Source organism: Agelaius phoeniceus, chromosome 25 (assembly GCF_051311805.1).
Source record: "Agelaius phoeniceus isolate bAgePho1 chromosome 25, bAgePho1.hap1, whole genome shotgun sequence".
Taxonomy (NCBI): domain Eukaryota; kingdom Metazoa; phylum Chordata; class Aves; order Passeriformes; family Icteridae; genus Agelaius; species Agelaius phoeniceus.
This window is the reverse complement of record NC_135289.1, coordinates 277219-294514: the sequence shown is the minus strand read 5'-3', so window position 1 is coordinate 294514 and position 17296 is coordinate 277219. Positions and strand designations below refer to the sequence as shown.

Genomic DNA, 17296 nt, shown 5'->3' with positions numbered 1-17296 from the left:
ATTATTTTAAGTCAAAATTAATTATAAACCTGTACCAGAAAATTATGTCCTTTGCTTTTTGAATTCCTACTCACTCAGCTGAGCACGTCCCCAGAGCAGGAACCAGCCCACAGCGTTTCTCTTCCCCGCTGTCTGCAGCTCCTGCTGTCCCAAAGCTTCCTACAGAGCCAAGCATCCAAAGCCCCAGGGAATCCTTTCTCAGCAGGATCACACTTCAGGATGCCCCATCCCCAAAAGTGTTCAAGGCCAGGCTGGACAGGGCTTGGACCAACCTGGTCAAGTGGAAGGTGTCCCTGCCCATGGCAGGGGGTGGAACAAGAAAGGTTTTACAGTCCTGCACCACTCAAACCATTCCATGGTTCTATAGCACGGGGTCAAGCAGGAGATGCTAGATAAACTTACAACTCTTTCCCATTAAAAACCTCCAAACACTCAAAACATAAGCAGCTAAAATTGAAGCTGATGAGAGGAGGGAAAGGCAGCTACAGAGCTGCTGGTAGGTAAGTTACAGGGATCCACACATAACCTCTACAAATTTCCTCTTTTCTCCACCAATTTGAGCAAGCAGACATTACAAAAATGCTTTACTTAGTGTACAAATATTTTATAGAGTCTGGTCAAAAGGTCCCAATCCATACAAACAAATGCAATGTATAACAGTTGAACCTGGAAACTAAACTGACCCAGGTAAAAAAGAGAAATTATCCTAATCATTGCAATTCCTGAGGCTGAGTGCTCCTCAGCTCCCCCACCAGAGCCAGGCTGCACATTGCCCCAGGCACGCTGTGCCCCCTCCCTTAGCCAGAAAAATGGGGTTAACTTTCCTAATACTGCTCAGCATTGTGCTGATGGGCAAGGATGTTCCACACAGAGGAAATTTTCATGGAAGTTCCAAACTTGTAACAATAAGAGAGGCCAAGTCAACAGGGACATTCACCTGCTTTTTGCTGGGGTCTGCTTTATGGCAGCCAGAGGCCACGCCAGAGGTCTCTGAGGAGCTGGGGTTTTCTCTGGAAGCAGTGAGATGTGTGGGCAAGGGAGCTGAGCAGGCTTCAAGAGGAAGGTCAAAGGAACAGGATGGGATTAAGGCAAAGAAGATTATTCTGGTCCTAAGCCACCCATCGGCTACTGCACCAAAAGCATCTCTGAACAGGGATCTTACTCAATGGCCCTAGGAAATTATAGTTTAAGTGGGGAGAGAAATCCACTTTAAAACCAGTTTTGATGGGGGAACTGCTCAAAGAATTAAAAGAGCCTGCCATGGGCTGGATTAAGCACCTTCCTCCACGCCAAACCCCTGAGAGTGCTCATACAGAAAAAGGAGCTTCAGCAGAGCTGCCGCAAAGCCACAGCCAAGCCAAAAGGTGACATTTTATTGGAGATCTTGAGAGAATTACAGGAATCCCACCTTCCCACTGCCTCAACTGTTTCTTACAGAATTAAACCAATTTCCTGACAGCACAAGAGGGTTGTGCAGCACCTTCCCTGCTCTTGCACTGGAGCTGCTGTTTACCCAGGAGACTTCTGGTCTTCCCCCAGGCCCTTCCAAGACCCTCCGAATTTCAGGGAGACAATTTTCCCATCCTGGCTGTACTAAGGAATGCTGGCAGGTGAGCAGGAGGTCTGAGGCAGGCCCAAGGCATCCCAAGCCAGTGCAGCATCCGTCAGCACAGGCTCATCAACCGGGAAGAGCCTCTCATTTATCTTCATTACTGCTCCACCTCCTCTCAATTTACGACAGACTTGAAAAAAACGCTGCCCCCTCAGCCATCAATCCAAGCCTCCCTCCCACAGCAGGACACACTCCCTGGGCTGGGAGGGACCCAGTGCCTGGGGACCCGGGGTCAGCCGTCAACAAACACTTCTTCTTTTGCAGAGGACCCTGGGGGGTGTCTGTAGGAGATCCGTGGGCCAGCTTGATGAATGACACCTTAATCAATGGCTGCTGCCTAAATATATCCTCCTCTTGAATGCAGAGGTTCATATTTTAAAACAAAGAGGGAAACTCCTGAGGATAGGTTGTCTTTGGTTTATTGGCTTCCCCTCTTTCTGGCTTCATCACGGAGATGCTGAAATTGGATGCCTCCAGTGCTCTGTAGAGTAACCGCAGCTGAGACAGGAAACCTCCCTAGTTCTGCCAGGTCCACCTGTGCAGCTGCATTCCTCTGTCACAGCAGTAAATAAGAGGAGTAAAAATACTTGGATCAAGTGCAAGTGCTCCAGCAGTACCTGGAGCAGTCCTGGGACAGCCCACCGAGCTCAAGTCCACCTGACAGAAGAAGTGACAGTTTCTTCTGCTAAGGACTACGCAAGGCTACACTCATTTATCAACAAGCAATTAGCAGAAAACCACAGAACTGGAACAGAAATACACCAGTCAGCCAGAGCAAACTCCCAGTGCTTGTACAAGGTCCCACTGTGGGCTAAAGGAAATTCAGACTGGTCAGTGCCCTACTGCAGATGAGCCCCATGGAAGCCCCCCTGAGCACCCTCATCCTTGGCAAGCAGCTGCTTTCCATCTCATTTCTGAAGGTTACAGTCTCATCAGGGAACACTCAGTCCCTCTCACAAACCCCTCTGAAGTAATCTGCCTAAAATGTGGAGGGAGCCTTTCATGCAAGTTCATCTTCAAATTATCTTCCAGTCAAAAGCATGGCTGCACTCAAGGACAAGGTGCAGAATTAATTCCTTATGAGCTTCTGAATATACTACCTTCTCTGAAGCAGCTGGACAGGATACACAGGAGGAGGCAGAAGGCATTGGAAACATGGAATCATGTGCAGGGCCAGGAATTGGACTTGACATCCAAATGTTCCTTCTGGGTCTCGTCCACAGTCCAGGAGATTCTATGATTCTGATTTTCTCCACGTGGGTGAGAACAGGTCTTAGCCCAGGTGATACCACCATTTTTTGGGACGGAGGTAACAGCAAGATCTGTAAATTCTTGAGCTCAGCAATGCAGGTGAACACATTGCCAAGCTACATCCCAATCCCAACACGCCCTTGTCTCCCCACGGGCCTTTTCTGCTCTCCATTGGGTTCCTAAAGGCACAGAAGGCTTTGCTCAGGTACCTGTGACCAGTGTAATCCATGGGGGATTACAAACCTGCCATAACAGACCCAGCCCTCAGGGGCAGATTTACTGTGGCATTTGGACTAGCATTCACACAGCCTGTCTGTGCAAGCTTTCACATCCCATGTTCCCGAAGCCGAGTCACGGAGGGCTGCTCCAGCTAGCAGCAGGGGGGTCACTGCTCTGGAATCACAGCCAGTGAGTCAAGGCAGGAGAATGCAATAGTCACATACTGTGTCACCCTGTTTTATAACTGATGAAAGCCCACAGCCAAATTAGCAAAGAAATCAAGAGCCTGTTAAGAGAAGGGTCCAGCCGATGAGGCCGCACTGTGATTGCACAACCCAAAGCATCCAGAGTAAAAGGAAAATGCTGCTGGCCAGAAAGAACCAATAGGGGAAGATCCCAGCGGAGGAACACGCTCATCGTGGTGGATGCACCCTGAGTGATGCCGTCAGCGTCAGCAAGGGTGTGTTATCTCGCTCTCCCCGATGACCAGACTCACTGAAGATCCCACCAAAGAGCACAACAGAGCAGTCGAGGCTGGCAATGAGGAGAATTCCAAGCACATGAGCAGCATCCCTGATCACGGCCTTGTCCCTCCAGTAAGGGCTGGGGCGTGCAGAGCACACCCTGCCAAGGAGGCTCCAGACAGGGAGGAGGCAGCCAGGAGACAGAGCTGGAAACGAAGCTGCCTTTACTCTTTATCCACCTTTACTGTAAGATGGGTGAATTCAGAGCACAGGACACTGAACACAGAAGGCCACTGTGATTGCTACTGTCATCCTGACTCATCTGTAGATATTTTTCCCCAAAGCAGGTGACAACAGCTCATCATCACCTCTGCAGCCATCCTAATGAAATGCAGACAAGAGGAGTCTGTCCCTCTTAACAGCAAAACAGGGCAAGCTGGGCACTGCTCAGAATCTGGTAGAGTAGGAATGCTGGAGAAGAGGTTCAGGCTGGCTATCAGGAAAAGGTTCTTTCCCCAGAGGGTGGTCAGGCACTGAACAGGCTCCCCAGGGAATGGTCACGGCCCCTTGGCTGCCAGAGCTCCAGGAGCCTTTGGACAGTGCTCCTCAGGCACAGGGGGGATCACAGGGGTGTCCTGAGCACGGCCAGCAGCTGGACTCGATCTTTGCAGGTGCCTTCAGCTATTCCATGATTCCATGAACCCCACAGTGCCCTGTGCCAAGAGCACAGCCCAGCTCACACGTGCTCCTGGCCTGCACAGCTGGGCCCATTCTGACACCTCAGCACAGCCTCACTGGCTCCCAAACACACACCCCAAACATCAGTGCTTGGGAGGTGCTGCTCCCCTCGCTGTCTCCCCTCTGAGCAGGGGGAAGGGCAACAGTAATTTATGTCTGGCCGAGCCCCATACATACATCTCCTTCCCCTAAGGGAGTCTGCTCTCATATTTAACCTCTTCATTCTGCTGGCACTGGAGGTGGATGATGCAGCTTGTGGAGAGGTGCAGGCACTTCCCTCTCCCCCTCCTCCTGGAATCTTCCTCTCACTTGTGGTCCTTGGGATTCACCCAACGTTTCTCAGGAAAAAGAAAAAAAAAAAGAGGACCTCTAGACAAGTATGCATTTAATAAGCAGTGAGACAAATAAGCTCCAGTTATCCCAGCAGAATTACAACACCAGAGAACAATTTTCTGCATTCCTCTGAAGGCCTGAAGGAACCCAATTGCATGCTCTCAGGCTAAATAGGTACCAGACACCAAGCGCTCCATAAGCAAACAGAGCCCCCAAAGTGCAAAAATGAAATAAGTAAAAAGCTTCACATTACATATAAACCAGCCGTTTGCACCTTGTTATTAATGGTCTCAACTATGACCTTTACACCCTGCCTTGCTCAGAGTCATGGATCTATGAGGCTTGGCACCCTCACAACAATTCCAGGATGAGGAGCAGGGAATAAACTTGCCTAGCCAGTGCTGGAGAGATGCAGGAAGGGAACTGGCCTGTGACAAATCTGGATGGAGAACCACTCCAGGGCCATCTCCATATGAATTTGTCCCCATAACCTCAGTGACCAAGGTGTCTGACAGCATGAAAAGTCCTTCTCCCACAGACATACATGCATAAAAGCTACTAACAAGCATCTATTCCAATTTTCAAAAATGAAGGGCTCCCAGCATGGTAAATACCTGTCAGAGATTACTCCCCAGAATTCTGATGTGATTTATAGCCCACATGAACTAGGGCTGCAATGAACAGACCTTGTTACCCTGAAATATTTATTAGTCTGAACTGCCTCACCTCTGCCACATAAAGCCCTGTGGAAAAGCTATTGCCATCCCAATGGCTGTAAAGTCACCACAGTCCTTGTTTCAAAGAAGTTACATCAATATTCATCTTGTCCTGAGTAATAATTGTAATTTTGAATGCATATATACATTCAGATGTATATGTGTATACACTAAGGTATGGGTCACGTGTCTGCTCCTAAGTGGCAAAGGAACACTTCCCAAAAACATGGACAATCCTGCACAGACAGCACTCCTTCCTAGGATTGCTGGCACTTCTAGAGACAGGAAGATTTTCATTACACAGCCTGCTGCCAGCTCTCCTTTCAGAACAAGCCCATCCCCTTTCTGTTACTGTTATGTCAAGGGAGGACAGTGAGAGAAAGCAGCTCTTGGGATGATACATGGGAGGCAGAGCTTCATTTATAACCCCACACAACTGCTGGAAAAGGTTCAACTTTAAAAAGCATTAGGCTGGTTACCTTATGGGCCCCTGCAGACCATGAAGTGAAATCACATGAACACAACAGGCCTATTAATCACCACAGTGATTCCAAGGTGAGAAACAGCCCCAGTGACCAACTGGAAAAAAAGTTGAGAAAATTACATTCTAGTAGTTAGATAAGTCTAAAAAGACTGGTAGTATATTTCTGTAGGGCTTCCCTTTTGATTCCTTGATGAATTCAAACAGTTAATCTGGATTTAAGTCCAGTCAACAGAAATATACAGTGGAGAGCAAACAATGGCATTTCTACCCAAGCAAGTATGTTTCCCTTCAGAGTTATAAATAAACTACATTTACATGAGATGCAGAGGTGACTTTCTGCTTCACAGAACTTGGTTTACAAGGTAAAGAAGGATTTGAAAACAAGCAAAAAGAAAAGTAATTAGTTCTTCTTTTGCTCTAATGGGAGAGTAGAAATGGAAGTCACACCAATTACCTCAAACCACGTGGCTGCCACAGCCATCTTTCCACCTCTGCAGTAAACAAACCCTCAGGGCTGCTCTGTATGTGAAGCAAATCCTTTGAAGAGTTTTCCACATCTCCGTTCTCTTCAAGTCTTCGTAACAACACTGAAACTACTTTGGACTAACACTTGAAGGTTCAGCTCTCCCAACAGACTCCCCTGCAGATACCACAACACTTTGGGCAGTTTCAGAAGCCATCCTGTCTTTCAAAATGCTTTATCTTAAAGAATAAAAGATGCACAATTAAATCTAAAGAAGTAGTGTGAAATAGAGGAGTTTACCATCTCCTTGAGTAATGCAAGCTCATAAGATAGAGAAGAAACAAATCTTTGTTTGCACATTGTAATCTATATTTAACAGACACTTAAGAAGTCAACAAATTCAATGCTTTAAGTAGCAACCTTTTAATAAAGAAAGCAGAACCATACTTTGCTGTTAACAAATATTTTGAAAAAGGCTTATGAAATTAAATCTAAGCCAAGTATCTGGTGCATCTGCAGCTGAGAAGGAAGCATCAGTACTCCCAACACCTGCTCAGTTTGTGTATTCTCCTTTCTTACAGAGGAAGTATGAGCTTCCAGTTGTCCAAGTGATTTAGAGAGCAATAAACTATTGTTCAACAAGAACTATTTTCTTAGATGATTACAGATTAAGGCCAAAGGAGAAATTCGTATGTTAAGCACCATCAGCATGGAAGCCAGTCAAGGATATCAGTTTGAAGAGCCCAGATTTCTTCCTTGGCTCCCACAACTGGGAGGGAGGCTCATAAGAATAAAATCAAACTATCATGGAAAATACACACGCCAGTCACACCAGTCAGCTCATGCCAGGGGCTGGACAGCAGCAGGTCCTCAATGCGTTCAGAGTGAAGATGAAGGGTGAAAGAAGAGTCCCAAAGCACTGGAAGAAATGGAACACAACCATGAATCAGTTCAGTTTCCAAACCAACTTCCTTCTGCAGCCTCAAGGTATGAGCAAAAACCACCCTGTGTCTTGCCCTCAGGGCAACAGAATTCCAACCCCTTCACTGCTGATGCCATGAAACAGGCGTGTTGTAAACATTAGAGATGAATGGAGACACACAGAAGGAGAAGCAGCCTGTGGAAGGCCCAGCTCCAGGCCATGCACTCACCCTGGCGCAGTCCCCTCAGCTGGAGGCCAGAACACTGGGAGCACTCACTGGCCACAGCACCCGCAGCACCTGGGCAGAGGCACAAGGGTTAGCGCGGCATTCCTCCACACGAGCACTCTGCCAGCTGCTCAGCACTGGGCTTCAGGGCTCAGCAGACCAGGGAGCAGAGGACAGTGGATTTTCAGAGAATCACAGGAAGGGACCTTAAAGATCACCCAATTTTTTCAATATTCAGGCAGAGATTATTTAGAGGTCACTGGCCCAAATGGAACAGCCCATCCACCAAGACCAGTCTGTGCTTCCAGACGGGATCCATATTCTAGATGCCATCTAAACAGTTCCAGAAGTAAGATTAGGCTAAAACAAATCGTGCAAACTCCCCTGCACCTTCTCAAACCATCCCCCAGATATTCTGCTGGCACTCAGGTTATCCTTGTGCAAACGCTCATTTCATGAGTTAGCAACAACAGGACTCATTTACTTTGAAAGTTTTACTTTGGCCCTCCTGGCTTCTATCATAACCTCAAATATTACATTAAAAAGGCTTTTAAAACATAACATTCACAGCAGTGTAGGTGCTTTTCCTTGCAGTGGGCTTCTTCCCTGCCTGTTAGCGTGTGGCACCTTCACATTAAGTGCATGAGTTAAGATGTAGATTAGCAAGGCAAGAAACCTTTGCCCTTGGCATCGACACTCAGCTCTGACAGGAAACTTCAGGCTTTTTTTCCCCTACCAAGTGTAGAACCACTCATTACACATTGGCAGGGAAGTGCACATCTCCAAACTATACACATTTTCTCTTAGATAAGCAAAAGACTCAAGTGTTTATAAATATGAAAAGTTCAGCAGCTGGCTAAAAAGTTAATTCTCCAGTCTCACTTAATGAGCTTTGGGGAAAGTGGTAGGGGGATTTGTTCTTAAAGTAAAGCAGAGTGTCACATAAAGCAGGACTTGCCAGACACGGCTCTGCTTTGCCCTATTTTCTGTCCCTAGACAGCTGCCACAGACCAAATGGCAAGGAATCCTCCAACAGGGAGCTAGGGAACAGCCAGAATGAAGAATGTTTTCTCCTAATCTTGCAATCATAAAAATTAGCCAATTTTTAATTTAAATCCCATGACTTCTTTCTTTGTTGTGAAAGTATCAAGCGATCCATATAAAACCACTTTGGAACAGGGACTGTCTTAGGATTTTGTCCAATTCCCTGAAAAATAAAGTTGTTTTCAGTAGGATACAGCAGGAACATTGCTGCACTATTTTTTCAGTACTTTAATAATAATTTACACTGGTCTATTCCAGTAACAAAGTTCTGATGTAAAAAATGGGATTGACCTGCTTGGAATTGTCCAGAGCAGCTGTGGCTGCCCCATGCTTGGAAGCACACAAGGGCCAGGCTGGATGGAGCTTGGAGCACCCTGGGCTAGTGGAAGGTGTCCCTGTCCCTGGGCAGGAGGTGGAACTGGATGGGCTTTAAGGTCCCCTCCCACCAAACCATTCTGTGACTCTATGCAGGCATGTTCATTGTTTTCAGGAACTTTTGAGATCTGTTTACAGTGCCTGCTATCACTCTGTGTCACTGGTGTTCTTGGTGTCTTTGTATTACAGAAGGAACTGTGCAACCTCACTTTTGCAAGATGATACACGTCCACCCAGTCCTCCGTCTATGTAATTATTAAAAAATAAAAATTCATACTGAATGCAAAAACAATCAGACCCTTTTGTCTGCCATTTCGACAGAAGTTGTTTTATCTAGCAGCATTTTTCAGCTTGTTCAGACAGTTCAGATTATTGTCATTTGCATACCTTCCTACCTTCTGTCACTTACTGCAGCTACTTCAGAAACAGCTGTCTGATGATCAAGAACAGTGATTCTCCAAGAGATCAGAAATCTGAGTGAAACAAATAGTGAGGCCCAGGGAGCACCTGCTGGTACTGCAGCCCCTGTGGCTCTTCTGCCATGGCCTGTCCTCACCAGCAGGACAGAATCATAGAACAGTTTGGGTTGGAAGGGTCCTTAAAGATCACCTAATTTCAACACCTTGTCAAGGGCAGGGGCACCTTCCACCATCTGAGGTTGCTCCAAGCCCCATCCAACGTGGCCTTGGATTTGGCAGCCGCAGCTGCTCTGGGCACCGTCATGGGCTCTCAGTGCATCAGCAAAAGCTGCAGGTTCTGCCAGCAGCAGTCCCCAGCACCTGCAGAGCCCCGGGGCTGCAGGACAGCAGAAATCCCCGTGGCGCCGGCTGGCAGGGCCGGGGCGGCCGCGCTCGCGCTGCCAGCGCTCCGGCCGGGCTGGATCGCGCTGTGTACATTGGAACTACTACACGCTTCCTTGTGATTTTTGGCCACTTGGAATACTTTTAGCAATTTGCCAAGGTTTACCCTGTGATTTATTATGGAGGAAACAAACTCAAGCACTAACAAATGAAAATATGTAAACTCAGACTTTTCAAGTCCATAGAAAGGTATTCAACTTCTTAAACCCCTTCTGAGGCATTCAGCTGGCTGTGGATTCAACTGCTGGAAAAAGAGTTTGATTAAGAAGTAACTGAAATGTAATCTAAGGAGTCACTGCTTGGAGATGTACAGTGAAAAATTCCATATACACACAATACTTTCCAATTGCCATTCCTAAAACAGTGTTCTAGGTTTCTTGGAAATTCAAGAGTTGGAAATACATTTTGCATTGCTTTTATCTACAGCCAAAGCACTCCAGATATACCAGCTAGAACTTTATTATCTAAAATTACTATATTTAATAAGTTAAAGAACAGTAAGATGAAAAATACTTGAAGTAATGAAATACATAGGAAAAAATAATTTTAAAAGTCTGAAGTACTGGAATTACTTGAAGATAAAAATGCTCAATATAACAAATAATAATTGCTTTATTAGGTACACTTGAGTGGAAAGGTTGGTATAATTAAATAGAAGAGAATCTTCCATTTTTGGTATGAAAATTCAAGTAGATGCTACTACTACAGACCTCCAGAAGACAAGAGAGTATGTATAAAGTGTTAGCAGCCATCAAAGCATTATCTGTAGTAAAACTATTGAAGCTATCTACTAACGGAAATAGAATCACAGAATGGTTTGGGTGGAAGGGACCTTTAAAGTCATCTAGTTGCAGGACCCCTGTTTGTGAGCAATAAAAACAGAAATGTTATTTTGATGTTGAGTACCATTGTTTCTTACAAGTTCAAGAAACCCAGCAGAGAGAACTTCACCAAGCAATTCTTTGTTAGCATAACATTTGACCTTGTATCTCTCTGGAAATCACACAACTTTGCTAATGCAGCCCTTATAGAATTAATCAAACAAATAGTCAGCCCCTAGTTACTGTGAACCCAGCCAATTATGAGCAGCACTGAAATTTGTCACTGGCATGTCCAACTACGTTTTCCAGCATAAAGATCAACACCACTGTGTGGAAATGAGGCCCCACTCTCCCACCTGCATGGCTTGGACACTAGACTGGGCTCACCAGTAAAGCCAACATTTCTTAGAACAAGTATTCTCAAAAAAGAAAGGCTTTCCTCCTGGGTCCCCATTACCTGTTGCATTAAACCAGCCAGGATGCAAATGTCTTTTGCCCTCTATTTTGACTAGCAAAGCCAGAATAAATGATTCCCTTAAGAGTTCAGAGCTCTTTATTTGCTACTCTGCTCTACTGCACAAGATCCACAGTTCAGTAAAGGCCAAACTTACTGCCTGGAGTAGTTTGAGAAGCTGGAGCTGGAAGCTGCCTATGCACTTTGTTTCTCAGCTTCCAGAATCCAGGGAAAGATGACGAGGTTACAGACAGCAGATGCTAACAAATAAGTAAGGCAAAGAAACCCTAAAAATAGATATACAACCACTGGCTGAGCTCCTGAAAGGTTAAGTGACAGCTAAACTCAGTTCTGAATTTGGTTTGAAGTCATCAGCTCCTTTACCTGTTCTCATCCATTCCACTTACATCATGCTGTGGGTTTTCAATGCTCACAGAGACCTGTTTCCTGCAGTTGAGTCTCTCTTTTACTCATTTTACTCATTTTGCTCATAATCTCCAGTCAACAAATGTATTTTTGAGGCTCTCCCACTGCAGTTGTGCACTTCCACGAGGATAAAATCCATACTCACCACAGTGCTCGGTGGAAAAATTTCTCTGGCACTGAAATGCTGCTCTCTAACCATGACAGAGCAAATCAAAGCCATGGTATGTAACAGTAATAGTTGATCTCTTGTCAAAGTAGACATTTTGCCCAAATTTCAACATGTTTGTCACTACCAAGATTCTTATAAAAGCAGATAAAATAAATTATGCTCCACAAGCATGAGATTGACTGGAGGCTACTTGGCCCTGGACCTCAAAATTCCCAAAAACCCACAAGATACCTTAGCAAGCCCCGTGACACACAGTACTTACAGCTTTTGCAAAAATGACCATCAGCTCAGGAAACTGGTGGGTAAGGAGGGCCAGCATGGCAGAAAAGGAACACAGGCCTGCTGTGAAATGGATGAAAAAGGGAAGTTCCTTCTGGGGGTAAACGGAGACTTCGTGAAATGCTGAAAGGAAGAAATGAAGCATGTTGACATTTGATAATCAAGAACTGCTTTCTGAATTATTTAGGGCCTTGTAACTAATTTCTGAACTTTCAGAAGGAAAGACTCCTGCTGCACATCTTAAGTTCCAGCATTTTAACTTCTTAAAAATTTTTCCCCTACATCACATGCTTGCTTTCATTATGAAGAGTCTTCACATATTGGTTCTCATTATTAATATTCTCTTCCCAGGCTTCTTTTTCACTTGCATGGGCTTTATTTTTGAAGTATTTAATCAGGCTCAGTTTTTGGTACCTACTTTTCTAACAGGACAGAGGAAACACCTGTAAAGTTCACAAGCTGTCAAAATTACCTGAACCAACTAAACAGTTCAGGTGTTTTCAACTCTCTAGAGCTCTAATCCTGTTACCTGAAAAGAACAATCTCCACACATCTCCACACCCCTAAGAAGCTGAGCAAGTACAGAACAACCAGCATGCTGCATACACATATATTTCCTAGTACTTCTTGAAGACTTCTGGTTGTAGACTACAGTAAATCTGTTCAGAGCAGCTGACAGAGCAGACCTCAAAGAAAACAGTGCCAGGACAGGGTTATAAATTCTGTACATAGCAGTTCCTTGCAATTTCCAATCTCTGGTAACAAAATCCAAAGCAGGTGATTAGCCAGGCTAAGGGTGGCATGTGGAGCTTTCAGCACTCACAACACTACTACTGGTCACTTGCCGAGGACCTGCTGGCTGAATTTGCAATTACTGCCTCTGGATACCCCAGCTCTGATTTCTATCTAATCATTTCAGAAAATTTTAAAAGAAGAAAAAATAGTTTCTATAGACATAAGTAATCATAAAAGGACTGCCCTTCTTGACAAGCTGTTCTTAAAATCTAACACAAACCCAAAATTATAAATGAGCCTTTTTTTGTAAAATGAGAAAATACAATTGTATTCTTTCTTAAACTGAAGTCTGTGGAGGAAGGAGACACTTTACCCTCCTAGTTACTGCTTCTGAATGCTAACACATTAAAGCACCATTAGAAGAGTAAACCCAGCAAAAGTGTCTTGTACTCTTGCAATTCATTAATGGCAAAGTACTCAGGGTTTGTTTTGGTTTTAATGATATGATTTTGGAGCACAATTACACAGACTATTTGGAGATCCATGTCTAACATCCATCAGAGATGTTAATGGTACCCAGAGATTTATATTATATAGAAACTCACCTCATTTCTAAAACATGGAGCAATAAAATTTAGTAAAGTGCTTAAAAAATAGCGATTAATTCTTTTTGCAATAGCTTTTCCTACACTGGGAAATTAAAACCAAATTCAAGATAGGTAAAGACAACTAAAGCTAATTCTATACGTTCACAGACATTTGAGAAGTGTTACTCATCAGACCAATCCAGGTTTTTTGAATCAATGGTTTGGTCAACATTATTTTAAATAGATAATTTTTTTAAAAATTAAGTGTCAAGATTTCTCGAAGAAGTACGGCAATAAAAGTGTTAAGATGATTTTATTTATAGGTAGTTCTATATTTAAAACAAAACAGGAATGCGTGAGTGATCCTGTTGAAATATCTGCATGTGTTGGTGTTTAATTATGCTGGGAAGTCTACAATTTAGGGTTAGTTGCTAACCAAGGAATTCCTTGTGCAATATCCTGCATAAGTGAGAAATGAGTAATTTAAAGCAGTCTGGGGGCAAATTTAAATTACACATTTTAAATATAACTTCAGGCTTTTAAATAGAAACAGGTCTGTGCAGTTTTCCTTCCACAGCTGTGGTCTCTGTAGGGCTGCTGGTGCTTTTGCAGTAGCCCTTTCCAGTCCCAGGGGAATTGTGTTTCTTCAAGATATAGAAGTTCAACCCCAAAGGAATTCAATTAAGATGTATAATTAGCAGCTCAATTCTAATCTAAATGAATGTTATTTTCCTAAATATCATGAGTACAGGCAGTAAAGATATAGTCTATTTGTAGAAAAAAACATGTAGGCCTATCACTGCATAAAGTAACGTTGAAGCAAAGAGCAGCTGGAAAAGACTTACTTTTCAGTATCAAATGTTAGTATAAATCCATAGAAATACATGTAGAAAAAGTTCCAGGAGGCAGCCAGCAGATCAATACAGACCACTGAATTAATGACAGAAAGCAATACATCTTCTATGAACCTACAGGTTACCCAAAGATTCTCTGCAAGGTCACAGACAGGTTTTACTGGATACCCAGTGCAGAACTGGAACCATGGATTGACTCCTTGCTACAACCAAACCCATGAATTCTTTTAAAAGCAATTTTTAACAAATGGTCAACTTTGTTGTTCTCAAGGTTGGCCAGACTCAGTCTGAATGTACCACACACAGATTTAATCTCTGAAGGACTTAGGTTATTACTGCATCAAGCTGACATTTACCACACACACAAGTCAAGTGCTTCAGGATCTGCTGGGAGGGACATCAACAAATAGCTGAATCCCCTTCACAGGAAGCTCAAACTAAAAAAATCACAGTAAGGTAAATACAAAATACCACAAACTGAACATGTCCTTAGCCTGTGTTTTATTATCTTACTGCTTAGAAACCACTTACTTGGCAACAGTTCTCTGTCTGCTGTTTCTGTGCAGCTCGGGTAGGGATAGAAAAGATGTCCTTTCTCTAATGGGTATGGGATCATCCTAAATGCTGCAAAAAGGGTGAGTGATATTAGATCTGAATCTAACAAGGCAACCAGCTTCTCACGAAGAGAGCCAACCATGTCTGAGGGGGGTAAAGGCAGAGAGACTATCTACTGTACAGAAAAGAATAAAAGGAGATACTTACTGCCTTCCCACGTGCAGTGCAGTAGATTGAGAGCCCCTTCTATCCTCTTCCAGTGCTGGAGGTGAAAAAAAGCATATGCTACTGCCTCACTATCCCCCCGCTTCAGAATGTGCTCTGGAGGCAGCACCAGGCTCTTCATTTCTAGTAAATACTGAAAGGAAAAATGGAAAGTACACCTGGTTACACAGAATGTTCCAAACCCTTTGATTGTGAAACACAATTGATCATTTTAGGCATAACTGAGCGCACAAGGGGCCAGGGCCAGCTTCTGTCACACAGCAGCCAGGCTGCACTAAGTGAGAAATGAAAAGCAGCAAAACACGCTCCCTGTGTGTATGACTCTTAAATTAGGCTTTCACACACACCAAAAAAAAAAAAAATCAAGAAAAAACATACAGCTTCAGTAAGACAAATAAAAATACATTCTTGTGGAACAGACATTAAGTATAATGCTGCAGGTGCAACACCAATGAGGGACAAATTTAGGCTGATAAAAAACCCCAAACCAGCAGTATTTTTGCTCATTACTTCATCTCTGAAAGTTTCAATGTAGGTGGTTGAGGACTTGTTAGCTCTGAAGTATGAGCAGAAAACCTGAAAGTGTCAGCGTGCTAACCAAAAGAAGAATAATAAACCAAACCCAGGAAAATCTTTCATGTGGTCTTATTGGGCTACCACAAAGTATCTTTGATTTCAGATTTTTTCAATTTCAGCCCTCTTCCTCCATCAGCAGAAAATATGATGCTCAGAGGGGTCAAAGAACACAAGGATTAATCATTTCCTATTTCTTTGCAACACAGAACATGCAATTTTTTTAATGTACCATGTTTTCTCATGGTACACTAAAAAAGTCAGGTATTCATTTGAACTTAGCTTTTAAAAACAGATGACTACTTTTTACAAGAATGAAATGACAGTTTCAGCTCTAGTATTTACCTGTGAGCTGTCCTCTCCTACCATGTAGTGTCTCATTCAATAACAGCCAAAGTTAATCCACATCTTTGATCAACGTAGCTGGCAATTCCTTGGAGTGTCCCCCAAAGTGTAAGAATGCAGCTAACTCACCGATTTATTTCAGCAGATGCCACAAACTATGAGATTATTTACTAATCCAGTTTGAGGGCTTAACTTTTCCCATTCAGACTCTTCAAGGAATGTAGGAGGGGTTGTGCCCCAGCCAAATAAAGCACATTTGCTGCCTGGCTAGGTTCTTCTCTCAGTGCCTTGGGCCTGCACTCCGGAGGGTAATATTCTTGCTAATCCTCTCTAATCCTCTTCATTTTATTTTTTTTTAACACAGTAAAGGATCACTCACACAGCACTGCTGTGGGAAAATGGTCTCAAATATCTGACCCCTGACCCAATCCTCATGCTCTCCACAGTGCCCACTTTTCCATTATGCTAACTGGGAATATAAACCCAGCAGTGGTGGTGAAGCTCCTCTGAAAGTATTGCCACAACACACCAATGCTCAACTCCAGGCTTTGGCTCTCCCTGAGCCCACGTTACCACATAAACAGAAAAATTCCAGTCTGGCAGGTTTTCACATCCATGTTTATGCATAAATCAGGGAATGTGTCAGTACTGAAGGTGTCTCAGTACTGAACTGAAGGTTTTGAAGTCTTTATACACAATAAAAATCTCTGAGATATTCAGAAGATGACTGCAAAAGACTGTTTCATAAAGTACCACAATGCAGTTACAGATTTCTAATTTGTAATGGCTTAAGAGGACCACTTTTCTAGCTGGTTCTAACTTTCCAAACAAACCCCAATCTTGTAAAAGCAAGACAAAGAGAAACAATTTATTTTCCTTATGCAAAATGTTCTGAACAAAGGCAATCACTTTCATCCAATGTGCGAACAGAGGGATTTCCTGCTTTACACACTCCTTTTTAGTCTGTGGGATAGAATAGAGTAGAAATTCAAAGACCAGATTTTCTTCTCCCTCTGTGATCCACTAGGCAAGCTGCTTCACTTCTCTGCCCTTATTCACTTGTTTGCTCTGACCATAAACATTTCAGAGTTCTAAACAGCCTGCACCAGTAAAATTCTGCTCTGTCATCTCACCAATTGGTGCCTCAAGGCAATGTTGTAATAAAAAACCCATGAAGAATGGATAGATGTACAATTAGAAGAGAAAATCAAGTTACTGAAACCTGGAATCAGTTTCTGCATGTGTCTGCAGAACTACAGACCATATTTTAACAACAGGCTGTTTGAAACCATCTCTGACTTCTTTAAAAAGGTATATGAGGTTCCAGAAGCAACTGGAGGATACCCAAAACAAAAGAACTTTTAGATAATGATAATGCATTATAATCTTCTGCCCCTAAAGGCAGGGGCTAAAGAAAAATCTGTCTGAGACTGTCTGAAATGAACTTGCTAGGCTCTTGATCAGTCATGCAAAGAAGCAGCAATTTCTCCCAGCAATTAGCTTCCTCAGTGCACATTCTATTGGATTGGACAGGCAGACAGAACGGAGCGGCTGGATCATTCCAGC

At 43.6% G+C, this 17296-nt stretch overlaps 1 protein-coding gene across 5 annotated transcripts in view; it reads right to left on the bottom strand.

The window, feature by feature from the left end:
- Positions 1-6627: 6627 nt before the first annotated feature.
- The window catches only part of ST7L (suppression of tumorigenicity 7 like), a 21747-nt gene continuing 11078 nt past the window's right edge, over positions 6628-17296 (bottom strand). For all 5 annotated transcript variants that reach the window (XM_077190637.1, XM_054648942.2, XM_054648943.2 and 2 more), the window contains exons 12-16: positions 14795-14945; positions 14564-14656; positions 11840-11979; positions 7432-7500; positions 6628-7199 (exon numbers count right to left, since the gene is read on the bottom strand). In XM_077190637.1, the coding sequence (XP_077046752.1) occupies positions 7447-7500; positions 11840-11979; positions 14564-14656; positions 14795-14945 (438 nt within the window). In that variant the 3' untranslated portion in view covers positions 6628-7199; positions 7432-7446. The remainder of the gene's footprint in view (positions 7200-7431; positions 7501-11839; positions 11980-14563; positions 14657-14794; positions 14946-17296) is intronic.